At 46.9% G+C, this 27217-nt stretch overlaps 1 protein-coding gene across 9 annotated transcripts in view; it reads right to left on the bottom strand.

Annotated features, from left to right (window-relative positions):
- Positions 1–27217, bottom strand: part of PLEC (plectin) — a 404008-nt gene that overhangs the window by 165647 nt on the left and 211144 nt on the right. For 3 of the 9 annotated variants that reach the window (XM_085604582.1, XM_085604583.1, XM_085604587.1), the window contains exons 3-5: positions 7930–7944; positions 4091–4180; positions 2382–2417 (exon numbers count right to left, since the gene is read on the bottom strand). In XM_085604582.1, coding sequence (XP_085460708.1) covers positions 2382–2417; positions 4091–4180; positions 7930–7944 — 141 coding nt within the window. The remainder of the gene's footprint in view (positions 1–2381; positions 2418–4090; positions 4181–7929; positions 7945–27217) is intronic. The other 6 variants (XM_085604585.1, XM_085604589.1, XM_085604584.1 and 3 more) reach the window with 3 other exon arrangements.

The following is a 27217-nucleotide window of genomic DNA, read 5'->3' as shown; positions in this document are numbered from 1 at the left end:
GCCAGGTATATTTCTAGAGTGTGCATGCGCTCTAAGGGGTTTCTTGGCGCTTAAGGGCATTTGCGGTGTCCAGTCACAGTGATCCCTGGGAAGGATGACCAGCTGAGCGACCAACCCAGAATCCAAACCAGACACCATGAGGCCGATCACATTCCTCCAGCGGCTGCACATACTCACTCAGCCACCACATACCGGCATAGCAGGAGTAGTGACTAAAGACAGGCAACCGTCTTCGGCACTTCTTTAGTCGGAGATGGTGTTTGACATCAGTCGCTGCATTAGTTCTTGCCTGGTACACACTTGTGTTCGCTGCTCCAGTGTTGGCACATACACTTCTGGCTGACGCTCGGCTTCAGTGGAGGCACCAAGACTAGTTCTGCGGCGGAATCCATAGCACATAACACTCTCCCCTCCCCCATCGCATAATGAATTCAGAATTGACACCGATAAATAATGTGGTGTTTTTTCAATTTCCAAAAACTACCCAAATAGGTTTCTTCTTTCAAGAAGAAATTGCCTAAACCGATCAAATGACTTAAACCACGATCACACCTCATTGCACTACTGTCTGAGTTGAGCTCACCACGAGCCCTCCAAAGGCCACGGAGCACATTCGACACATACGTCACCAGTTGAAATAATAACACAATGTAATCAGGAGGCGCTATATTTAGAAAGCACTACTGTCTATATACTGGCAAAAAGAGGAAATGGCCATGGAGACCATCGAAGCACGGTCCTGGTTCGTTATTGAAGCTGGAATCACTTTGAAAATCACATTTATCATTCATAAAAAGGAAGATGTCTTCGGCACAGCTACTGCTATGCGAGGGAAAAGCGCCGACTATGGCAGTCTCGAGGCGGGTCGCGCCTAGCAGAGGGTAGCGCCCCTTCAGCCACGCCCACCCGTGCTGCTGTCGACAGGTCACCCAGTGGAGGGAAAAACATACAACGCTGGAGTGTTCGTACGGGGACACTGCGGATGCACAGAGGCCCCCTGAGCCATCAATGGATCTCATCTGCTCGCCTCCATCATGCAATGCTTGTTTGATCCTGATGAGGCGGACAGGAGGACGATCACAGTTGAGCACACTCTACATATACAGCATCAACCACAGAGGGCCCGATCCCCAAAGGTTTTACATAAATCTGCGCCCTGCATGGGTCCAGATTTATGAATATCAGCAATTCGGACAGTATGAAAAAAAACTTGCACACGCAAATAGCTTTGTGAATCGGGCTCCTAGCGTTTGTTTGGAAACCACCAGAGGGCGCTGTCAGCCACAGAAACACTGGTGTCTGCAGGTACCAGGTAAAGACTGCAGAGTAACCCGAAGGCTCGGGTAGCAGCGGTCACTTCCACATTTGAAGAAAACCTATTACACGCTGGACACGCGATAGATAGATAGATAGATAGATAGATAGATAGATAGATAGATAGATAGATAGATAGATAGATAGATAGATAGATAGATAGATAGATAGATAGATAGATAGATAGATAGATAGATAGATAGATAGATAGATAGATAGATAGATAGATAGATAGATAGATAGATAGATAGATAGATAGATAGATAGATAGATAGATAGATAGATAGATAGATAGATACTGTGTGTGTGGGGAGGAGGTGAGAGGGGGTTAGATCAACATTAGAAATTCTATTCATCTAGAAAGAGTGAAAAACCCAAGAACTTTACTACCACAAGAAATGCAGGCTTGTAAAGTCTGTGGCTGCCACGGGGGCATAGACCAGAGTGATGAGACGAATCGAGTAGCAACGACTGGTCCTTATACACAGATCCTTTTCTGTGGGGACCTGCATTGTGTTTAGTTTTAATCCGAGATATTGGGATCTGAAAAACACGGTCCGACAGTCTGTCTGTGACTCCTAAAATGCCCATCAGAGCAGAGGTCAGCCATGCATCCTCCATCCAATCACCACTCCCTCTCGAATCAACAGGCAGAGACAGCCAATCACGGTTCCAGCAGCTGAGGTTTTTAGACAAGCTGCTATTGGTTGCCTTTCTCATGATGTCATTTCCTCAACAGCCGCCAAGCCTAAAAGGCAGTCATGTCACAAGGACATCTTGACAATCTAAGGGATCGGACGTTGTCAGCTTTAAACCACTTTTCCTCCATCACTTAAATATCTGTTGTTGAAACTTTATTGCAAAAAGTTTACAAAATAGTCATGCTGACGAAAAAATGTTGTGTGGCTTCCTACTGACAATAAAAACACAATAATTTGTCCCATATTCTTCTATGTGGTGCATTATCTTTCAATAGGAAGTGACATCATAATCTGGGATAACCAATGGCAGAACATCATGCCATGCCCAGTACATGCTGGGTGCAAACACGGGCAGTCCCCACTCACCAACCGCAAGTTCCTGATAATGTCGCGTTCTCTCGGCTACCCCCAGCAAGAGCAGTGCAAAGGAGGCAAAGGCCAAAGGGCAAGAGGTCAGGGCGAAGGTCAGCAAACAAGAGAAAGGGAAGAAAAACAATAAAATAACAAAGGATAAAAAAAGGCAAGACAGATTTTAATAAAGCAGAAAAGTTATGTTAATGCGTTAGGTAACCGAACAGTAAGCTAACGGAAGCGTGTCACAGGAGGAGGGAAGCAAAGGGTGGGAATGTTCTGGCTGGTAGGGAGACAAAACACTTCCGGATCGACCAGAAGCACTTCCGGGACAGGCTGATGTATTTCTGGGTTATACAGAAGCACCTCTGAATCAGCCTGAAGCACTTTCAGTCCTGGCCAACGAAACTTGGGGACTTCAGACAATTTCTTCCCTGACATTAACAAGTTTATCTATTTAATGAAACTCAGCCATGTTTTATAAAACATCGGTAATAGCACCTGTAAGCTCACATAACACGCTTGTCAAATTAAGTGTGTCCCTAAAGGAATATTAGGTCTGAGGATCACACATCAGGGTAGAAGTTTACCAGGCATGTGGCGGTCTGTAGGCTTGGGCAGGTACTAAAAGCTCCACCAATCAACTAAAGGAGGCAGGCTCTCGCCCAAACACCCAGAGGGAAGATTAGCACACCGGAGGGACCGCAGTTTCAGGATCCGGCTTAAGCTTTGTGTAGTTCTAAACTACATTTTTCCAAATTTTCAGTGTTCGTTAGGTTTCAAAGTTTGGAAGGAATTAACCACATTACTTCAATTGGAAGAAGGCAGGGTTGTTCTGAAATCCCAGATGAAATTCAGAATTTTTTGTCTGAAATCACAAATTTCAGACATTTTTAGAAATGTCACATCTCTAAAAAAAAAAAAAAAAAAAAAAAAGAAGACGTAACCTGCATTTTGCATGCTTTTATACCATAAATTTACAGAATACATTGAACAATCTCAATCGATAGCCCGCAATTTTAGAACCATGGTCTCCAGGGAATCCAAAATCGGTCACTTCTGAGGAATCTTGAAAAAACCACATATTGCGAGCTGTATTTCCAAGGTAAATCTCCAGCTGGTCGGTTGATGCAAGCTGAAGTAACTCGTGGAGAAGGCAAAGAGCTTTTCTGTAGAGCCTGCATGTCACCGAACGCTAATTTGGATGTTTGCCCACGCCATGTTTGAAAAGATGAAGGTTTGCCCTGGACCACAATCAATGTTCTGCTTGTTGTCATAGGGGCTGGATGACTCCTCTTGTCGACGGCAAATGGAAACACAATAGATTCACTGTGAATCTTTCTGCGCCAATGGCGGAATAATGCGCAGCGTGTGAATCTAGAATAGGTTCATGCCTCAAAATACACCGATCCACCTCTCGGCAGTGGCGGGTCGATGGTCTTAGTGACTCTCAACTCCTCACGTGAGAAACTGGAGGTAGAAGCAGGGTTGTTTCCATTATATGTGGACACACATAGGGGAGCACTTAACTTTGGAAGGGCCGGGAGATACCTCCCCCAAGTTATGGTACCCAGTGAGCGGAGGGTGAAAAACAGAAGACGAGCAGAGATATATTAGTGGAAATTAGAGGAAAAAGAGGCCGTCAGAAGGGTGACACAACAGAGACAATCTGTGCTAAGCAAAGCCACAAACCAGGCATACGCCCCACTGCCCGGGCTACTCACCAAGGTGTCCCCGGAGAGGACCTCCAGGAGGGAGATGAGGTTGTGTCCATCCCGCAGGTCTTCGTAGAGGTCGTTGACGTGACGCTGGGCCTAGGGAGAAGAAATGAAAGGTAAGCCAAATTCTGAAACCGTCTGTTTTTCAGATTTACGGAATCTACTGGGTAGAAAAAGGAGCATGACGGTGTGATGACACGATAAGTCAGCTGACAATCAACATGCACCATCTGCAATGAGCAAACATCTTTCAGCACATACAGTTTAGCAAATAAAAATACGCAAAACAATAAATTCAGTCAATAAATCTATGCTTCCTAGAACCTCAACCTACACTTGGGCAGGGTATTACTAACTGGGAATCCCCAATTGCATCATTATTCGGTTCAAATTCAATCAGCACAAAAGTCCCCAATTACAGCCAACATGAGCTGAAGGGGTTTCCTGTGAGTAATATGCCATCAAATGTCTGGCTGCAGAAAGTTTCAGAATGAGTGGACGCCTCTTAAGCGAGAGCGGCGTCCACTCGGGGACTCAAGTGAAGAAGGCGCGGAGATCTCGGCTACTTGAGGCGATAAAGGAAATGTCTTAAATGCTCAGGATGGGAAGCCTAATCTCACTTTGGTATTGCAGAATGCTGTGGTTCATTGCTAATGGTGACCGGAGACAGAAGCCAAGGACACCTACTGAAGTATTGATCCAGATGGTCAATGTATCAATAGGCACAGTACACGAAGAGGGTGCAGTCATCATGAGTAGGCAGGAAGGCTACAGACCTTCTACTCTGTGGGTCTCAACGGGGCTACATTCTGCACAGTACAGAATTGGTTTTCATTGACATCTCATGTGCCACTCAATGGGTGTGACACTCGCCTTGTACGACAGCAACGTTCCTTGCCAGAATCATTGGTCTTGTACTCTAGACTAGGGTATCAAATCCAGAAAAAAATACACTGCATTTATTGTGTTTTGCTCCTATGTCCTCCTCACCTTTTTATTTATAACTCTACGTGGACATGTAACACATATTGTAGATCTGGGTTTTGGCAGCACAGCATGAAATAGACCTATACTGACATTACACACAGACTGGGCTTTGAGATTATCTCTTTCAACAACTGGCTTTCTTTGATCAGCCACAATTGGCTGGTGAATTTGTCAATCATTTCTTGGATCGGCCCAGAGGAGTCTTCATGTCCCACCTAATACTATTGGCTGCTTGGGTGTATCCTTCTGCCTACAATCCAGTGCTTGCATTGACCTGCATGAGGGACTACTTTACATGTGTAGCCCTCTATCCTCTCTTGCTGTCTCCCTGTCGGAAGTATTGCTCCAATGTGCTAACGTTGTGTCCGTTAGCACTTTAAACCCATAAATGTGTTTTCCAATGCTTGCTCGAAATTACATTTCTGCAACAAGGTGATTCGTGGTCATAACACGGGATATCGAGGTAGTCTGAAAGCTTGTGAACAAAGAGCTCTTGTTACACCTTTTTGTACCCATTGCCCCCCTGCAGGTGCCTGGCCTGTGCACCATGGGACGGTGGGCATTCAACAATGTTTGACTTGCAATAAAGAAGGATGAATAACGTATCTGGGCACAAATGCTGCTTTCAGTCCTCCCAGCCTGCTCCCGGGAGGGTGCTGCCTCCTGATAGGTGCCACACCAGACGCAGCCACGGAGAATGGAGATAACTGGCCAATGGGCGTGCAGGAAAGAATGCTGGTGAAGCCCAACACTGGTCCCGGCGCCCTGCCACCTGGGAAAGAGCCCAGTCCTAAGTGCACACAGTGCAAACCAGGCAGTGCACGCCTCCCCGTTTTATCACCCTCTCCCGTACCTGGATACTATATCACCAGCCCAGGGATGCACACCTAGAGGGAGTAGTTTATCTCCTCTCTGAAGGGATGAGTCCTAAGCAATCAAGAAGGGCGGGGCCTCCTGGGGCTGGCCAAAACTGATTTGGGGTAAGTCATGGACCAGCATAAAAACAGTAGATTCGAATGATGCCCATAGAATTCCCAGATATTAAGATTCGAATCATCACCTCTGTACTGTCTAAGTGAGTCTCCCTCAGTGACAAGGCTTTGCCTAAAAGGGAGTCCCTCACTCACTGTGCCATAGGAACTCTCACTGCGCTCACCAATGAGGCCCACCCATGCAGAGGGACCTCCAATGCGGTTTGAGTGTCCCTCTCTTAAAAAGATATATGGTTGGTCACCTGCTGTAATGTCCCTATTAAGCATCTAACCATTACAGCGGGTCTGAAGTCTATAGAATTTGCAACCCACTATGTTGAACAGTGTGCACGGAAATTATTATTGTGACCACAACACCACTAGGATCGTAGAGACAAGGTTACTCTAGGCCATGGGTACTCGCAAACATTTTCTCAGGGGCCAAAAAGTTAATCTGTAGAGCGACGGGGGGCCCCATTAATGCCAGCATGGTGGCAGTCGGTGCGTGAGTGGTGTAAGGTGGGCATAGGGTAAGCGATGCATGTACATCTAGTGGTTAAATTGCAGCTGGGATCAATCCCAGCTTCCACACTTGTCCAAACTGTGTGATCCAAGGCAAATGTTCTATGGGGGTGAGGCATGAATGTTTTTTAATTCATGCTTGAAAAGGCCACTTAAAAAAAGCGATCTTCTTTTAGAATCTGATGTACTGAAGTAAATCACTTCTGCGGGTTAATGAAATACACTTTTTTGAATTTTGAAGGGGCTTCATCAGATTTGTACACAGTTGCTCTTACAGGCAAGTGGTGCAAAGCAGCTTCTGTGCTTTTTTTCCCCTTTAGTTCAACTGTAAATAAATGCTTGACATTTAATATCTTTACTTTACAAAACACTCATATCTATACACAGCAGTCTAGTGCTATTGTTCAACGAGGGCCCACATGTCCAACTCAGGAGGGCTGCATGCGGCCCCTGGGCCGTACTTTGAGGAGCGCTGCTCCAGGCATATGGCCGGTGTATCAAACTTGAGGCAAGGAGTGATGTGTGTCACGTGATCAGTAGGTGTGTACAAAGAGTGATCAGAGGTCACACGAGAGTGCGAGGTAAAACCAAAATGAGTGGCTGCATTGCAGTCAGACATTGAAAGAACAATGGGAAAGTCACGTGCCAGTGAAGAGTGTCAGAAGAACAATGAGAGGTCACATGACAGTGGGTGGGTGTTTGAAAAAACTGGAAATCACGTGACAGTGACGTGTGCTAGAAGAACACTGACAGGTTGAGTGACAGTGAAGTGCGTTAGAAGAATACAGTGAGGTGTTATGGGGATAACAATAGGTCACCTCAGTGACGTGCGTTAGCGAACCAATGAGAGGTCACGTGAGATTGGGGCATGCTAAAGGAACAGTAAGGTTGTTGGGGAATAACCAAGAGTCACATGAAAGCACAGGGGGTGCTAAACGACCAGGGATAGGTCACATGACACAGAGTCACGTGAATAGAAGGTGGAGGCAAACATGGCGCTCCCATGTTACTGTTGAAGGTTTGGGAGAAGCGGTGAGTTACTCTGCTAGGAGTGGGGCTACAGGGGTGAGGGCTTGTAGAATGACCAATTGGACAACAGTCAACACCAGGGAAACAGAACTAGAACCTTAATGACATTCGTTAATAAACACATAAAAGTTAAAGGGAAACCACAGGGCTGCACAGAGCATGCCGAGTTCTTCGGAGGGTGAGGTGAGCCGGCAGCGGTGCTAGGCCACTCCGTGGCGCGAGGAGGGAAGGGGTATGTTGTGGTTGCACAAGTGGCTCTATAGCAAGCTGAACACAGCCCTGGGTCAACAATGAGGAATCAGGCAAAGGGCACAGGCAAAGGGCATGCAAACATACCTCTGCTCTCCAGTGCTGTGCAGCAGAAGAGGTGAGGAAGAGGAGGAGAGAGACAGGAGAGAGAAGAGAGGAGAAGAAAGTCAAACCAGGAGCAGCGAAGTACAGGAGGCAGTTTAAAGAGTGATATAAAGACGACAGAAACAGCCACACCCAGCAGAAACCCAAACCAAGCGCTACACTGCACCAGGACAGCCACCAAATACCAGCTGTGCACCTGGGCAATGCAGAGCCCGCCAGCAAATCACGACGTGTGGCACAACATCTGCAATAGTATCCTTTGCGGGGGAATACGGGTTAAGGAAATGCTGAACATTTTACAAACTGTCGCATCGTGTTCCCTTCGGCAAAGCCTCAATTCCCACAACTGGAAATTTAGAATTATTAGGATGTGTTTTTAGCTCAGACCATTTAGCGCTTAGTTAATATTTTCATTTCGCCTGGTATTTATGACATTAATTTTATTTCACTCTTTTTTCCTTCTATTACCCTCTAACCCAATGTCCACTCTATCGCCCCACACCCTCCATCATACCCCGGATCACCAGACCCAAGATCTTCACACAAATTCACACCCCATCCGTTTGGGCCCCATTTCACAAATCAAATGAAACAACAGTGGCTTTTTACGCAAATTGGAGGAATACATGTTAGGCTTGAAGACTAAAAGCTGTAGAGAATTTAGAATTTTATGCACATTCTTAAGTCTAGCTTTGTAGTGTAGAAATCTGCAAGACATATTGTTACCAGCTCTCTGAAATCTAAATAGAGTGGGCTTTAGCTCCACCCAGAGGAGTACTTCACCTCATACTACTGGCTGTTAGTTGTATCAGTCCACTTTCCAGGAAGTGCTCCCACGCACAAGGGACTATTTGAATTCTCAAAAGTTCCACCACAATGTCACAGTCAATTACCTCCTACATGCGTTCACTCCACACAGAAATCAATCCATTTTCTTGCTACTTTGAGCCAGCATTGGCAAAGTCAAAAGAGCTGGCCTTGCTGTGATACACAGCATTTGAGAATGTCTTTTTCACATGTTGTCGCTTTTATGTCATGTATTGCTTTGCCGGTGTGTGCGGTTATTCCCACGCTATTTTCTTCAAAGCACTGAATGAGAAGACGACCTTCAATGCGACGGGAACGATTTTTGTTTGCTAGATTTCTACATTTCCTGGTCTCTTATGACATGTACATAGTCCTGGCACTGCTAGGTATCCACTTCAAAGTGGTAAGAGTGATACATGAGGCGCTGAGGCGCCTCCAAAGATCACAGCGCCGAACGGGCCCGCGGGGAGGCCTGGGTACGTTTTTCCTGACAGTATGCGGATACCTGTGAGTAGCTGGGAAGTGTCCGCCACATCAGGGCATGAGGGATATTTAAGCCACTCTGATACTTCCTGCGACCCTGCCTGCCTGTCAATCAATTTTAATATCCTTACTTTGAGGAGCGTGACACCAGCAAGCGCTTCCTCTTTTTCCGGGGCTACAAGCGCTAGTTATATGCCACATGGCATACTATGCACCGATTCATCATACAATAGTTACAATAGTCATGCAAATGGTAGAATCATGCAATATAAAAGCTGATAACATTACATATGTAGTATACCAGTGGCAATAAAGGGTATGCCGGAGGCTGATATGAAGAGGTATACAAATTATACTCCTTCAGAATTTCTTATTAACTACCCCTCCATTGTCTACTCGTCCTAAAGATGGAGAAACCCGGCCCACATGCAGCTCACACGATCAGAAGAGGCGCCGACTAAGATTCCTTCTAACTGGTCATTTATCTAAGTACACATGCCGCTGTTTTCTCTGGCAGATGCTCATAGAAAAGCCCATACGCTAAGGATTGTATTGCATGTTTCACTTGTTATTGGGTTGGTCAAATCCTGATGAAAGAAAAGGTCGCAATGGAACCAGCCACGGAGCCCAGGGTACCCGACTGCACGTACCTGGAGTAACAGCGTCACCTGCTGGGGTGCACCGCGGTGGCCCCTTTACGCCTGGTGCACGGTGCACCGATGATCTCAGGGTGTCAGGAGAGCCGCCCCCTCCCCCCAGGCCCCTCAAGTAACAGCGTCACGGTCTGGGGTGCACCGCGGTGGCCACTTTACGCCTGGTGCACGGTGCACCGATGCTCTCAGGGTGTCAGGAGAGTCGCCTCCTCCCCTCCCCCCAGGCCCCTCAAGTAACAGCGTCACGGTCTGGGGTGCACCGCGGTGGCCACTTTACGCCTGGTGCACGGTGCACCGATAATCTGAGGATGTCAGGAGAGCCGCCCCCTCCCCCCAGGTCCTCAAGTAACAGCGTCACGGTCTGGGGTGCACCGCGGTGGCCACTTTACGCCTGGTGCACGGTGCACCGATGCTCTCAGGGTGTCAGGAGAGTCGCCTCCTCCCCTCCCCCCAGGCCCCTCAAGTAACAGCGTCACGGTCTGGGGTGCACCGCGGTGGCCACTTTACGCCTGGTGCACGGTGCACCGATGCTCTCAGGGTGTCAGGAGAGCCGCCCCCTCCCCCCAGGCCCCTCAAGTAACAGCGTCACGGTCTGGGGTGCACCGCGGTGGCCACTTTATGCCTGGTGCACCGATGCTCTCAGGGTGTCAGGAGAGGCGCCTCCTCCCCTCTCCCCCCAGGTCCCTCAAGTAACAGCGTCACGGTCTGGGGTGCACCGCGGTGGCCACTTTACGCCTGGTGCACGGTGCACCGATGCTCTCAGGGTGTCAGGAGAGCTTTTTACTTTATTTTAATGAAAATCACACAATGTAGTCACTTGGGAAGGCCAGGGGTGGAACTGTGGTCTCTGGGTACCACTGTGTATAAATTAGCCACCGTTCCCTCGGCAGGCAGTATTGTCTTTTACTGAGAGAGTGCCGTCACATCTCAGGAGGGCTGCACATGTGTCAAGGAAGCATCGGAGGCACCGCCAAGACTACACGAGATTCTTATGCCAGAGTGACCGCAGGAGACATCTGGGTGTCATGGTCAAAGGAGAAGAGTATACGAGCAAATGGCTACTGGTGACCACAAGGCCACCACATCCACAGCAGGCTTCAAGGACACAGTGACCCCTAGAGACACCCAGGGCATAAACAGCACATCGACCACTCGACACGTACACAAAGCTACTCAACCACTCGACACATACACAACACACACACACACACAGCACATCCACCACTCGACACATATACACACAGCACATCCACCACTCGACACATATACACACAGCACATCCACCACTCGACACATATACACACAGCACATCCACCACTCGACACATATACACACAGCACATCCACCACTCGACACACACCCAGCAGATGGCATCCAGAAAACAACGACTAAGTCAGTTGTGCAGGTCAGAGTGACCACAAAAGCATGAAGATGCAATGCTCACGGAGGATGCTGAGGAGACAACTACAAGGGGCACTCAAGGCACAGTGACCACTTGAGATGTCCGCAGCACCGCGTAACGAAAACTTTCCACCCCACAAATAAGGACTACTGTCTGTCCTGCCGTGGTATCGACATGTGGCAATGTCTGTGTGTCAGCGACTGAGCCTTCACTACCGTAAGGCACCTTAGGAGCCTCTTCGACAGCTTGCGTGTGATGCATCGAAAAACCCAAAGATGCAGCAACATTTTCCAAAGGGGAACATAAAACAACAATCAAACATTCATCTGTGAAAGAAGACCCAGGCCTCCCAGAGAGTGCACACTGAAGGCCCCTTTGTATCCAGCATGCACACTGTAACTGTAGCATGTGGCATTGCGCCAACCAAAGCGTCTGGCTTGTATGCATGAAGTACATAGTGACGCATAGGTAAAGCGCTGAACCAGCACATGGCTTCCATGGCTGCAGGCCTTGTAGTACCTTAAACATAATGTCAAGGGTTAATGACTACAGCTAAGAGCATTGAAAATCCAGATAAAACCATTCTCTCATTTGAAATTCGATAGGGGAAAACATATTTGATGGGCAGCTCAGTTTATGTGACAAATATGATACCAAAATGATGAAAAAGTGGTGAAGAGTGCTTAAGTGAGGTACTTAGTTGGGCAGGAAATAAGCCCTCTAATGAGACACACTGGGTGGAACACATGCACCTCAGAGCCTACAGTTAAGGAATGGAAAAAGAACATGTTTCAGCCCTTTTTTTCTGATACAACAAGCCTTCTTCAGGGATATGGAATAACCATGAACTCCTCATTACTCAAATAAAACCATCTATAATCACCTCATGGAAAGTAATTAAATCAAGATTCCTGGAGAAATCATGGTCGCCATTTTCTTTATTTATATCCAATAGAGCAATCCAAGGGAAACATACGTAATAATCTTCAGCCTACTGTCAAGCTTGGGTTCAGACTGATACACCTCTGAGGAGTGTCACAGAAGTTTACAGTGTTTAATTTAAACATATGTGTGCAGTGTCTTGGTTGTGCTTAAGGACACATCCATTTTCGTGTAAGCTCCCAAGGCATTTAGACACCGTTCAATTCACCGTTCAAAAGAACGAAAAAGTCCAGCAACGAGAAGTGTTTATTTTAACCGGGCTCTTAATAAAACTAAGTATAAGAAAGGGGGAACCCGGCATAACAAGGCGTGGCACATGTAACTGAGAATCCGCAGTGGGTCTTAAACCACGCCTACAGTACATCCCTTCCAGGGATTAAAAGATCAGAGCAGCATGTTTCAAAATAAAAGTGACAAGGGACAAATCTACTGGCAAATAAACAATTTGCATCCTCCCAGTTCATGTTTTTTTATGACGCCTTTCGAACTGTACCACCTCCAGAGACCTGGCCTACTGTTGTTTCCATACTAAGGATAACAAAAGTATGTGCAAAGGTTTCACCTCACTAGTACCAGCTTTACACCAAAGATAGACATCAGTAACTGAATTTTGACCTGTTAATCTATGCAAATTGCTTGCCACTGTGTGGCTGCGCGTGCCCTGCTTTCTTTTCAGTAACTTTTGATCTGTTTGAGCAATATACGTTTTTGTTCAAATTTAGCAAATTATGCAGTAGATGGTGGATTGTGTGGCACTGCCAAGTGCTCTCGATCCATAATTATGCAGAAAATACAAAAGGTTCCAGAATTGCATAAAGAGAAGAAACACATTCCATATGACATACTGCAAATGCCACGAATAAAATGTAAACTGAAGCACTACCAGTACTTGTGGTCTCATTGGGCAAATGGTGCAACGTGGACACCTTCATCGACAAACCAATGGCACGAGCCTCCTGTACTCGCCTCCATCTCGCGGTCTTGTGAGTCAGGCACACGAGTGCTTCTGTGCAGCATCTCCATGGCAAAACTCTTGTTTACAAAGCGGAAGTCCTCGAGCAGCGCGCGCTGCTGCGGCTTTGCAAGTCTGCGCCTTGAGATAGGAACAAAGGCCGGCGCTTGACAGCTTGGCACGAGAACACGAGAGATGCTTCTAGGAAGAAGAAATGAAGATAACAGCACAGAAATGGGCTCCAAGACAACCCTAGACACCATCTCGTGGGGCTCTGCCAGGAGTGTAGTGCCGCGTGAAGACATTTCCTCCACGGATGTGTTTCTGTGGCTCAGTTGACCAAGGTACAAAGTGATGGAAGAGATGGGGCAGTGACCTAATGGTTAGGGTGTTGTGTGCACTTCATTACATTGTGTGATTCTAGGCAAACCAAATTCTCCCTGAGCCGTGTTCCCTTTATCTGTTCAGGGTTAGGTGGGCTCTGTCAATATTTGGGATTAGCGGCTATATATAGCGGGATCTTCCACCTAGAGGCGGAGTCCGTCACCACCATTGGCCTTTGTATTTGTTGCCGTGTTTTGTTTCATAATTTCACTGTTAAAGGGGTGCGCTATATTGTGCCCGTCCGCGTATTCTGTAGAATGTGAAGGCACGAGGGTTCTACTATCAACATGAGAGTTGCAGGTGCTGTTGGTGGTTGGCGGTCACTTTATTGCGGTGTCTGCATAACAATAAAGAGCCTCACCTCCAGCAGTGGCCTTCTCGCTTCAGGTCAGCATTTTAAAATTTTTATAACGCTTACTACCATTATGGGGGCACTAAAGCCCTTGGCCACGTGAGGAGCATGGTAGACTGTGTTGGGTGTGTGGTTGGAAGGTTGTTGTCTTTGTTTTTGATCCTATGTGTGAAGTGCTTCCATGCGGTGTATGATGATCACTGCGTTGCGTTATTGTGTTATGGGATGCAGCGCTTAGAAGTGCGATGGATAAAGGATTGCAAGATAGCAGTGCGCAGTTTGTGGGATTCATTAAGCTGGCACCTCTGAGCAGCGCTGCTGGTCCTATATGGTATTTTTTAGGGTCACCATCCACTAGGTTGGTTGCCGCCCAGGCTCGTCCACTCTGAGGCTTATATTCATGGTCCGTCTTCCAGCGTACGGTATACACCCTGCCAGGAGCTTTGTTGCTTGTTTGCAGTAGACTTGTAAACAGCCCTCGGAGTCTTGCTGAGTTTTGGGTCATCCTACTCTGGTTGACGTTATATGAGGCACCATTTGTTTAGCAAGCCAAGCACCGATAATTAGGTCTTGCCATCTAATACTTTATGTTCACTGCGTGCATGTCCCGGGCGATGGCTGCCCTGGAGTCACTCACATGTATGGCCACCTCCACACGCAAAAAGAACAATTGATGGACGGAATGTTGAACAATGTCAAACACTCACCCTCAGTAAGGGACCTGGGTCTGAATCCATCCTTTTTTTGCTCCCCAGTTTGGACCCAGCCATATGCAAATCAGACTTCACCCTGCTCCTCATGGGAACAGTCCAGCCCGAACTGCCAGGCCAGACCAGGTCTTCCCTGGCCTGGAAACAAGCATCCTAGGATTGGTTTCGGGGTATCACCCCTCATCAACCAGGCTAGCTTGAATCCAGTGGCATGGAGAGCACGGGACCCACATTTGGGCATCCCTATCCCACTCGGGGTGACAAATGCAAACAGAGCAATTGATGGACAGAATGCAGAACAATGTCAAACACTCGCCCCCAGTCAGAGATCTGGGCCTAAATCTACCTACCTCAGCACGCACGCCAGCGCCACTTCTGCGTGCCTTGCATATTTTCGCAGTTCCCATATTTGCAGCTCGGTGCAGGGGGTGCCTCGTGCCTGTGCGTGCTCCAGGTATGCAGCACCTAGATTGCCCTCATTCCATCCACGTGTGCAGTCATTTCTTATGGTTGGGGACTCTGCACTGGGCGTAGTTTTGCGCTCACGCCAAGACAGGAATGAACCTCACTCCCAGGTCAGGACGCCTTACAGTACATTTCACAGATAACAGCAAGTGCTCTGCGAAGTGGTAAGCAGGACCTTTTATGATGCTAAATACTTTCTCCCGACACCAGGCCATGGTCACTCATGACATGCCACATTTAGAATCCAAACTCTTAAAGGGGCCGTCCAGCGTGGAGGAGCGCTTCTCTTCTCCCTGTCCCGCATCTGTCACAATCCCAACAGCAGGGGTTCTAGAAGGACTGTTCGATGAGGTCATCTGGGGCTTTGAGATCTATTGTGACATCATTCACCGCATGGCCCCTTCAAGTACTGTCCCAGCACACGCTGAATAAGAAATTGTGATTTCAGACTTTCATCCTTTTCTCATTGCAGGAGTGCGACATGACCTCAAAGGTGTAGGAAGATGACAGACTTCACTAAGTCACAGAGTTTGGCTTCTTTCAACAAAAAAAAATTGTCCCAGTAAATATTTTCCACAAAAAAATATATTTTTTTCACAAGATTATTTTACCACAATTTTTTTTCCAAGAGAACTCCGCAGACAAATATCTATATTTTGATAAGACTTTTCACTAACCTGCAAATAATCCGTTTAATTTTAAAAGCACCATTTTAAAAGCTCTGCCGCATTGGCAAAGCATAAGTTTGCAAATGTCACGCCTCCGTACTAAATATCTTCTGATAACAGCCTTCATCCGTCATGGGCCGATACTGGCACTCCAGGCTCCGTGTTTGAGAGTCCACACGCTCTGCTGTAGGCCCTTCCTATTTCCAAACTGTAATCTTTCTCGCACGGTTTCCCCAAGAGAACACATTTTTATTTGGAAAGATCTATTTATATCCTCCCAGGGCATCCCCACACATTCCCGCTCCCATCTTTCTCATGATGAGGTCAGAGTCTGCGGAAGTGGCTGTGAGACTGGACATGTCCCCCCGGTCCCGCGTGCCTCTTGTCTGGTAGCGACTCGCTCATTTCCGGCTTCCAATTTCTGAATTTTTAGACCCTAATTCTCCCCTATAAGGAAGACCTTAATTTGTTGTCTTCCCCTTATTTTTTCACGTTGGACATCTGGTGGTTTTAATGCTGAACAGGCCTCCGCCACATGGGCCCTGCTTGACATGCGAACAACCGAAGCCCCGCCCCGTCCCTGCTTGCTGCTCAGAAGAACTTCGGTCTGCCTGACGGGACTGTGCAGGGCCTGGTCTTAGACTTGATGTTGACTATCGGGGACCATGAAGCTGCCGCACAGCAGAGGCACCGGCCTCTTACGGAGTCCCAGGGATGCCTGGGGGCAGGTCCTGCCAGTGAAGCCCACTCTCCTCTGAAATCTCGCTCCTTGACCTTTTTTGTAAATTAAACATTTACGCTATAAACAGCCATTAAGACAAGAAGTAATTTAGAAATAATCAATAGCTAATAAAAACGTCAAGTAAACAGCAAAATGCAAATATAGTCTACAATAGGAAACATCAACAGATCTCCACCAGTTTGTACTGACATCCTTACAGATGACAGAATGCACCTCGAAAGCCCTTTATGGTTAAACATCTTTTCCACGAAGACGCTTTTCATTTCTAATTCAGATCATACCCTTCCACTGAGTAGGTGAGACGAAGACAGGCGCATTCAGCGCGACCGGTCCCTGGACCAGCCTTTCCAGCCGGAAACCAGTCTCTTCCGCCCCCAACCCGTGGACTCAGAAGAACGTCCAAGGCATAGCCGTGCGAGAGACGCCATTGAACCGATATGCACCCTCCCGTCTGCTACCACAGACCAAGTGTGGGAAAACGTCGCCTCCAACCACCCCAAGGACATCTCTTGGATGGCCATCGAAGGAGGTCTGCCAGTGAGAGCCTTCGTGCACGCAAGAGGGCTCAATCGATACAAGTCCTGTCCGAGAGGATGCACCACAGCTCCTATACTCTCTTCTGGGAATGCGCTTACATGCAGGGCCTGCTGAAGGCCCTAAGCACGGAGCTTAGGGCCTGCATACCAACACCATGCACCACACCTGACTCGGTAATGTATGGTCTGTTCCCAGGGACACACACACTCTGAGACCTCCAGGACTGCTGGAGGCCCTGTGCTGCTTTAAAGATGTTCTATTTTCCAGAAACCGCCTGGTAGTAGGGAAGGAGACGTCAAGCATGGCCTGCAGGAAGATGATCCAGTCTTCTGCGGGACTACGCAGCACTGGACAGATCAGACAACGACAGCGAAGGACCCAAAAGGGTCTCCTTGTACCCTTACATTGGGAGGGGGGGGGCATTAACCTCTGTCTTTTCTTTCCTTCAACCTAGGAACCAATCGGCTGATCGGGTAGAGGGGAATGTGGATGAAGACAGGTGTAGTAAATGTGATGTAATGTAATGTGTAGGACTAAAGTGACCATTTTCCTTAACAGGAAAAAGGTCAACGGGATAGCTTATGCACTTGTTGTTAAGTTTGTTACCTACGACTTACAAACAAATAGGTCTTTGTGGATGGTGACAATTGTATGTATCTGAACCAGACAAATTCCTGACCAGAGGAAAAAGAAATAGGTCTCTTCCCTTAACGTTCTCGGTTTGGAGTTTTCTTTCACTTCTTCGGTTATCTTAGTTCATCTTTATATTCTTCAATTTTTTAGGGATCCACATGTGCACAGCTTTTCTCTGCAAATATCATTACGTTTATTTCAAAACTTTGCAACTGTTGCAAAAATCGCGATAAAATAAAAATAAAATGCGATTTAAAAATCCAACATACATACATTTTGGTGGAAAAACATCCTAGGAAAAATCCATTTTAAGTGAGAAAATTCCCCTGCAACAATTGTTTTGCAATACTATTCTTTGCACAAACTTTATTTTCAAGACTTATCACCTGCAGGCAAAGATTTGTGAAGTTTAAGGAACTTTGCAACTTTTTCAGAATGTTCAAATTGCAAACTTAGGAGTCAAAATTTAAATTTCATCGTGCCCTAATCCACACCTATGCTGCCATCTCATATTCCTAGAGCTCGGTATAGAGCACAGATGCTTTATCACATTAGTTGGATAGGTGCCGAGGACTTTTTCTTCTGGCCACGCCCCACAAGAACCTGTGATGTTTCCTTTAGACATTCCTATGGTGTCTTGTCAGAAAGAAACATGTTGGAACAGGTCCGGTTGCTGAAGCGTGAAAAGCTGCACAGGGACGACAGGGGTAGAGGTGGGGCGGGACGGAAGATACCAGAAATTGAAATGTCTTTTATGGACATCTATGAACATTCTAGGGATCGTAGGTGGAGCTCATGCTTTTTATCAGGTATGATATAGTTATTTGCCAGTAGGAGTACATTTGAAGTCTGAAGAGATTTCCTGATTCACATGCTGTCAATTATTCTGCCATCTAGGTGGGTCCGGAATTATAGTTTTTTTTTCTTTTCTGAGCATCGTTGACCACCATTTGCTGGTATGTCCTTCCCCAGTGTGACGTCCGACGGTGTCCCAGAAGTTCCTGTACGCAGTCACTATCTTCAGATTCTTTTTTCTTTCGTTTTCTGATGTACCCCTTTTTTTTTCTCCATCTGATTGCATCATCTCCCATTTCTGGGGTGGCGGGTGGGTCACATGTGAATCCAGAGAACTCTTCAAGCTGCAAAACGACACCTACTGCTAAGTAACCATTTAGTTTTGCAACATGAATCCTTTTCTGGATTCACATGCTTATATAGTGGTATAGTTTCCCTCGGGTTGGACGGGATGAAATGTGGAAGTGTTAGCAAACAGGTGTTATACCCACCTCTGCTTCCTTGCTCATTTGAATGTCCACACAATAACGTTTTGTAAAGGTGTGTGGTGTTGCCCATGTTGCTGCTGCGCATATTGTGTCAATGGGAATGTTTGCTAAGAACGCCAGTGTTGCACTTTTTTTCCTAGTCGAATGGGCTCTGGGTCGTGTGGGCAGTGTCCTGCTCGCCCTGGAATAACACGTTTGTGTCTTTTCTACTATCCGTCTTGAGATTGTTTCTTTAGTTACTGGGGAGCCTTTGTTTGCTTTGGCAAAAGAGACAAACCACTGGTTTCCTTTGCGAAACTCTTTTGTTTTTTTACGGTAGTACGTTAAAGTCTTCCTTACATCCGTGTGTAGGTCTTTTTCAATCTATGTTTTAGGTTCTTTGAAGCAAGTTGGTAGCTGTATGCTTTAGTTGACATGAAAGTGAGTCACCACTTGGGCAGAAAATATGAGTTGGTTCCGAGAACCACCTTGTCCGTGCGTATTTGTGGGTATGGTTCCTGTATTGTTTGCACTTGAAGCCCGCTACCTCTGCATAGCGATGGGATTGCAATCAGAAAGGCTGTCTGAAGAGTGAGTGACTTTAGATCAGTTTGTGCATAGGTTCAAAAGGGTCTGCCATTAACTGCATTAGCACAATGTTTAAGTTGCACAGTTGGGCTGGAACTGACCTTGGTGGTGCCACACTTAGAAACTTCCGATACTCTCTTCACCACCGGGGATGTGAAGAAGCTGTTACCTGAAGTACCCCTGGTGTAGGCTGTAATTGCTGTCAGGTGTCCCTTTAACGATGCATAGGTTAGCTCGCTATCTAACAGGTGAGACAGGTATTGTAATACAGTTCCTTCTGTCCTTGTCTCCATTTTCCTGTACTCTGTGCACCATTGAATGCATCTGCTCCAATTTACAGCGCAACATTTCCGTGTGCTTGCTTTCCTTGCTTCCCTTAGGATTTCCATCATCCTGGGTAGAAGCGGTGGATGTCCGGTTTCTAGATTTTCATTGGCCAGGCTGCTAGGCCGAGTGTTTCTGGCTCTGGGTGATGCACTCTCACGTCTTGCAGTGTCAGCAGATCTTGTTCTGCTTTGATCGTGGTCTTCTGTCCCCTGGACATCTCGAGTTGGTCCTAGTACCAGGTCTGTCTGGTCCATTGTGGGGCAACGAGGATGAGGTTTGTCCCTAGTTGTCTGGCCTGGTCTAGTACCCTTGATATTGAAAGGAATAGGAGGAACAGTATATGCAAATCTTCCTGACCAGTTGATTGTCATGGCATTCCCTTCTGACTGGTGGTGTGGGATCCTGGAGGTGAAGTTTTGGCATTTTGAGTTTTTTGCTGTTGCTAACAGGGCTATTCTTGGCTTCCCCCGGACCTTGAAAAATGTCTCCAATGTTTTGTTTCAGTTCCGTTTCTTTAAAAGTGCTTTCCTGCCTGCTTAGTGTGTCCACCTCCGTGCTCTGTTTTCCTGGTAGGTGGACTGCTTGCAGTGTGATTTGTCTTGGCCTCGCCCATCTCCATATTTCTTGGGCAAGTTTGCTCAGGGGGAACGATTTTTTGCCTCCCCGTTTGTTTAGATAAAACATGGTTGTTGTTTTGTCAGTTTGGATTAGTACAGTTTGTCTGGTTATGTGTAATTGGAAAGCCCTCAAGGCTAGGAAAACTATACATTTCCAGACAATTGATGTGGTTCAGCACATCAGTTCCACGGTCCCCGTACTTTCAGGTTGCCGGTGTGTGCTCCCCAACCTTTGTAGGATGCGTCCATTGCAATGGCCACCGCTGGAGTTTGTGTTGAATGGTCTCCCTAGGGTCACATTTCTTAATTTCCACCTTAGTATCTCTTTTTCTACCTTTGCTGTGAAAACCAGTAGATCCTCCCAACTCCCGGTGGCTTGTAACCATTTGTTGCAGATCCATTCCTGCAAAGGACACGTGCAGTCTTGCATGTGTGTTGAATGGTGGCCGTATCTGTTGAAGAGGGTGTTCGAGTTGGCAATCCTCCACTGAGTTTCTGCTTCCCTCTCCATTTTCACTCCCACCTAGTCAAGTCTTTTACTTTCCTTTTTGGGAAGTGGGCCTGTGGGTGTTTTTTTCCTGGTGGTTGCTACAATTATTGAGTCCGCAGGAGTGTTCCTCTTGAAGCATCTAAGGTCTTTAGTAGAAAGTTGGCATTTCTTTCCTACTCTGGGCATTCCAGCCCTTGCAGTGGCTGGTTCCCGAAATGCCTACTTCCCGTGGTCTAATATGCTAGAGAGCATGGGTAGATAAAGATTCCCTTTGTGAGGGGGCATAAGCGTTTCAAGGAGGAAACATGAATCTTCCTTTTCCTCCTCTAACTGAGCCCCATATGTCACTGCAGCCCTTTTGATGAGGCTGTTGTAGAGGGATAGGTCGTCTGGTGGAGATGGTCTCAAAGGCTAGTTATGCACTCCATCCTCTGGGGACGCGCCTCAATATTGTGCGTCTTAGACCTTCTTGAGTTCTTAGAACTCTTCCTGCTCCTTTTCATGAGGTTCTAGTGTTGCTGGGACCTCCAAATCAGACTGGTTGTCTTCTGTCTTGGTCGACGTCTAAGGCAGAATTCCTTCACTGATTCGTCGAATGACTTTTTCCTTTGCAGGAGAGCGGCCATTTTGGCCTCAAGTGCTTTTTATTTGGCGTCTATCATCAGCAACATCCTCTTTTTCGGCGTTGACAGGTCAACCATATCTGAAACCTTGTTCTGGTCTCGCGCTCCCTCTCGAGCAGATGGTTGTGCCAAAGGTTTTGACGGTATCCTGCCTCCATCGGTATCCCTCGGTCGAGGTCCGTGTGGGTCTTTTTGTTTTTGCTGAACTTTGGCCGGCGAGTGCTTTGAAGATGAGGCTGCCTTGTGGGACTTATTGTCCGAGGGCTTGGCATCTGAGCCATTTGGCAGTTTAATTACCTTGTTCTTTTTCTTTTTGGCATCCTTCGCCACATTTTTCACTGCTTTTCTTTTTTCAGCTTGGTCCGTGTAGCTCTCGGCATCTCATTCTTCTCCGCGAGCTGTCTCAGCTTCCTGAATGCTTTCTTCGTCGTAACTGGATAGACCAAAGTCCTTCAGCAAAATCTGCATTCTCTGAGTGCTGGCCGTAGTATAGTGCTCTAGCCTCTGTTGTCGACGTACCTTAAGAGTCTTGGGTACAAACGCAGCACAGGCCTCGCAGTCCTCATCCCTGCGATCTTTTAGAAGACAAAGGTTGAAGACTTTGTGGGGGTCTCTCTAGGTTAACAGCTGTGGCAGAATTTGAAGGGGGTGTTTTCCATGACTCCTCTCTGCTTTCATTTTCCGACCATGTAGTCCCCTGTGGGGAGAAAAGAGAAGGGTTCCATTCTCTCTTGTTGTCCTTTTCATGGTCTTTGACGATTTGGACGAATTTCTTTAAAACATCTTACATTTTCTCAAAAAACATTCAGAACTCCTCCATTGTGCTTCCAGACCCAGCGGTGGAAAAATTGATAATTCCCCGGAATCTAAGAAAGTCTTTCAAAACATGATGCTGTTCATTCATGAATGGTTGAACAGCAACCAATTAAAATTGAACTCTGATAAAACAGAGATAGTCCTCACCAAAAACAAGCTTGACCTTTGGAGCCCCTCATTCTTGCCTACAGCGATGAGTGCGCCCCACCCAAGAAGTGGTAAGAGTCTTGCGGTCCGGTCCTTATTGACGAAGAACTCTCCCTGAAACTACAACTTGGAACTGTAATCTCCTCCTGTTTCCTACAACCCTGCGGAATTAAGAAAAGAGGGAAACTCCTTATTGTGCTGGCACTGGTCCAAGTTATAATCTCCAGGCTCAAATTGGGAATAGATTATGCTAACTCTTTCTACCTGGATCTCCCTACATGCCTCACTTGCAGGCTTCAAATTGCCCAGAACTAGGCAGCCTTGCTGATTTTCCAACTTCCCAGACAATGTCACATCTCCCCTGTGATGAGAAAACTCCATTGGCTTCCGGTTGAACAGAGGTCCATCTTCAAAACAAGATGCATTATATTTAAATCCCTCAATATGAAAAGCCCAGCCTTCATAAAAACTCGAATTCAAAAATACATCCATAATCGAACTCTCTGATCTGCCCATTTGTACTATCGATCAAACCCCCAATTTAAAAAGAAAAGGACAAGTGGCTCAAGATTATAAGTTATAGCTCCCCAGATCTGGAACTTCATGCCCCTGGAAATTAGGATGACTCCCAACTACATTAAATTCAGACAACATGGCTTTTTAAATAAGCTTACAACAAATTCTTGAGCAGACTCTTGGACTGTGTTACCTTAGCGCAAAGAAACCGTTCGGTGTATTTGCTCTCTACAAATGGCAGTAACATAACACAGCATACCACCAAATGGTGTTCGACAACTCCCGCAACCAAAAAATAAAATGAAAAAAAGCATTCCGGACCCAATCACTATATGGCAAAATAATGCACTGCATGTGAATCCAGAAAAGGATTCATAATGCAAAACCACTGTGTGGTCTGTTAGTCGCCAGGAGAGCAAAGTAACCAAGCCTGTTGAACCAAGCCCCCCCCTAAACCTACAAAGCCTTTACTGCCAATCCTGATGACCAAACTAATTCCAAGGAGTCAAAATATCCTGGCCTGAAAACTAGTCCTAACCAACCAATCATTCTCAAAGAGCCAACCAAATCAAGCAGCACAACAATTTACTTCAGCCAGCCAAACAACCCCAATCAAACAACTTGAACCAGCCAAACAACCCCAATCAAACAATCAAGATGGCCGCTGTCAGCGAACTCAGACCATCCAACCAATGGAGCCTAACCCACCCAAACGACACTGTATCAGCCAACTAAGTAGGTTGGTCCTGGCTAACCAAACCATAAATATCCACACAACCACGCCTTATCTGGCACTTTTGGTGTGAGATTCATCTTTGCAGTTATTTCCCAATCATAAGTTGATTCCTCTACTTTCTACCTCTTAAACTATACTTGCCCAATGCAAGCCAACAAGCAGCTGAAAAACATCACTTTTTGCACCAAAGGTTGACACTAAAGCTGTTTGAAAAGTGAGATGGTGTGCTTGCTCCAAACACCGACATCTCCTGGCCGACTGACCCAAAGCAGGGGGTTAAACTGTTGGTCCTCTGCCAGTGGGGAAGGTGCAATAGTCCACATGAGCTTTCAGCTGCACCCACTCTCTGCTCATCAGCACTAGAGCGAGACTCTCCTGGAAGCCCCACTTAGGAGATGTAATGGGGTAGGAGTTTGTGGGAGTCCCACTCGAAGCCCAACAGAGGTCACCCCCACAGGCCAGGTAGAAGACATCAGCAGCTGTGAGGGCAGCTAGTCGAACCAGGCAGGCCTCCGAGAGGGACACTCAGTGTGACTAGAGTGCAACTGGACTAGGGTCACCGGGCACCAGATGCAAATTTGCCTCCAAGGAGAGGTGATTGAATGATTATTGATGATGGGATATTTTTCAATGGTTACAAATCTTTCACAAATGTATTGTCATTTTAGCTTAAATGCATTTTGAGGATAAAATATGCTGCATTTTGTAGCTGGATCTTCCCAAAATAAAAGAATGCATTTTTTTAGACTTACACAGCAAAAATAACAGAGCGCCATCTTGTGGCTGGTCATTGGCTGGTCACTGGTCTTATATTCCCAATTCACTTACTTTTTTGAGAGCCTGGGTAAATCCCTCTCTATACAGGTTTCTGTTTTTTTCGTTTTTGAGGTATTTTCCTCATGACACTAAATAAATTGGGTACATCTGAATGTCTCCCTGGGCATCAGTTTAAGAGATAACTCCCTCTGTAAACAGGAAGATGGCACCGCACAAGGGGCGAGTGAAAGAGAGGTGCCACATAAAGGCCAATCTCAAAGAAAGGGTGCTTGGTATCTTGTGTGCCCCGCGGGCAGTTTGGCACCAAGCATCAGTGCAATGTATAACATGGCAACCCCACTGTTCAGCTCCCTCCTCGTGCAAACTATGTGCCTACTGTGCAGACCGCACTTCACTCATTTGCATTTAAGGCAAATAGACTGGTCTCCGTTGAAAGCCCTCGGTGAGACAATATTGTGTGGATGCATGGAGTCAAGGCCACTACAGGCTTTCCCAGAATATTCTTTTTTGTTTTCAGACCTGGTTTTCGGTCAACTGTGGTTCCATCCTGTGAAGCTACCGCCAATAGTTAATTTGTAAACATGCTGCCCTGCCCCCTCTTTCTGAGATGTAACATCTGTGTTCACGGGATGCAAAGGTATCAAGATTGATGCAAACATGTATTGTGGCTGCAGGCTTGGACTGATAAAAGGATGTTGAGAGACAAAATGCTGGGATTGGTGGGAAGGTGTCAGGTGATAACGATCCACGATTGGTACAAGAGTGCCAGGTGGCTGTGTGGTAGGGTTGATACAGACACGTATAGCAGCATACTAGGATTTATACAAAATGTCTAGGTGGCAGTGGGCTAGGATTGATGCAATGCTGCCAAGTGACAGTAGGCCAGGATTGATACAAGCTGTTGTGTGGCAGTATCTTAGGGTTGATGCAAAGGTGCCTGGCAGGAGTGTGTAAGGATTGAATTAAAGGTGCCTGTCGGCAGTCCCCTAGGATTAATACGAAGGTGCCCAGCAGCAGTGTGCTAGGATTGATACAATGGTGCCTGCCGGCAGTGCGCTAGGATTGATACAAAGGTGCCTGTCAGCAGTGCGCTAGGATTGATACAATGGTGCCTGCCGGCAGTGCGCTAGGATTGATGCAAAGGTGCCTGTCAGCAGTGTACTAGGAATGATACAAAGGTGCCTGTCGGCAATGTGCTAGGATTGATGCAAAGGTGCCTGTCAGCAGTGTACTAGGAATGATACAAAGGTGGCAGGCAACATCATGCTCGGATTTATACAAACTGTCTTGTGGCAGCATGCTAGGATTGAAGCAAGTGATCACTTGACGACATTCACACAAAGGCATGGAACCAAGGGGAAGGCATTTACAGGGGTCTCTGGACACCTATCGGCAGGAGGAAGCACACACCTGGGAGCCCCACAGAGGATACAATGTCCTGCCGCCTGGAGGCACATTCAAGAACTTCTCCAGTGCACCCACCTCTTTTGTGTACTATAGGACTCCAGTATTTATGCAGCCGGTCGCTACCTCTCATATGATTCAAGAGCTCATCCAGCCTCTCACTACCTCTCATACAGTTTAAGAGTTCATCCCGCCCAACGCTACCTCCCATACGATTCAAGAGCTCATCCAGCCATATGCTACCTCCGAAACGATTCAAGAGCTCACCCAGCCCGATGCTACCTCCCATTCGATTCAAGAGCTCATCCCGCCTGACGCTACCTCCCATACGATTCAAGAGCTCATCCCGCCCAACACTACCTCCCATGCGATTCAAGAGCTCATCCCGCCCGACGCTACCTCCCATACGATTCAAGAGCTCATCCTGCCCAACACTACCTCCCATACAATTCAAGAGCTCATCCTGCCCAACACTACCTCCCATACGATTCAAAAGCTCATCCTGCCCAACACTACCTCCCATACGATTCAAGAGCTCATCCTGCCGAACACTACCTCCCATGCGATTCAAGAGCTCATCCCGTCTGACGCTACTTCCGATACGATTCAAGAGCTCACCGCGCTCAACGCTACCTTCCATACAATTCAAGAGCTTATCCCGCCCATGTCTACCTCCCATACGATTCAAGAGCTCATCCCCCCAACGCTACCTCCCATACAATTCAAGAGCTCATCCCGCTCAACGCTTCCTCTCGTACGATTCAAAAGCTCATCCCGCCCGATGCTACCTCCCGTACGATTCAAGAGCTCATTGAGCCTCTCGCTCTCTCCCATGGGATACAATAACTTTTCCAGGATACAGCCACCTCCCACAGGACACAAGAGCTCATGAACATGCTCCTACCTCCCTAAGGTGTCAGGTGATAACGATCCACGATTGGTACAAGAGTGCCAGGTGGCTGTGTGGTAGGGTTGATACAGACACGTATAGCAGCATACTAGGATTTATACAAAATGTCTAGGTGGCAGTGGGCTAGGATTGATGCAATGCTGCCAAGTGACAGTAGGCCAGGATTGATACAAGCTGTTGTGTGGCAGTATCTTAGGGTTGATGCAAAGGTGCCTGGCAGGAGTGTGTAAGGATTGAATTAAAGGTGCCTGTCGGCAGTCCCCTAGGATTAATACGAAGGTGCCCAGCAGCAGTGTGCTAGGATTGATACAATGGTGCCTGCCGGCA

The sequence above is a fragment of the Triturus cristatus genome, chromosome 5_1 (genome assembly GCF_964204655.1).
Source record: "Triturus cristatus chromosome 5_1, aTriCri1.1, whole genome shotgun sequence".
In the NCBI taxonomy this organism is placed as follows: domain Eukaryota; kingdom Metazoa; phylum Chordata; class Amphibia; order Caudata; family Salamandridae; genus Triturus; species Triturus cristatus.
This window is presented reverse-complemented; position numbering and strand designations above follow the sequence as displayed.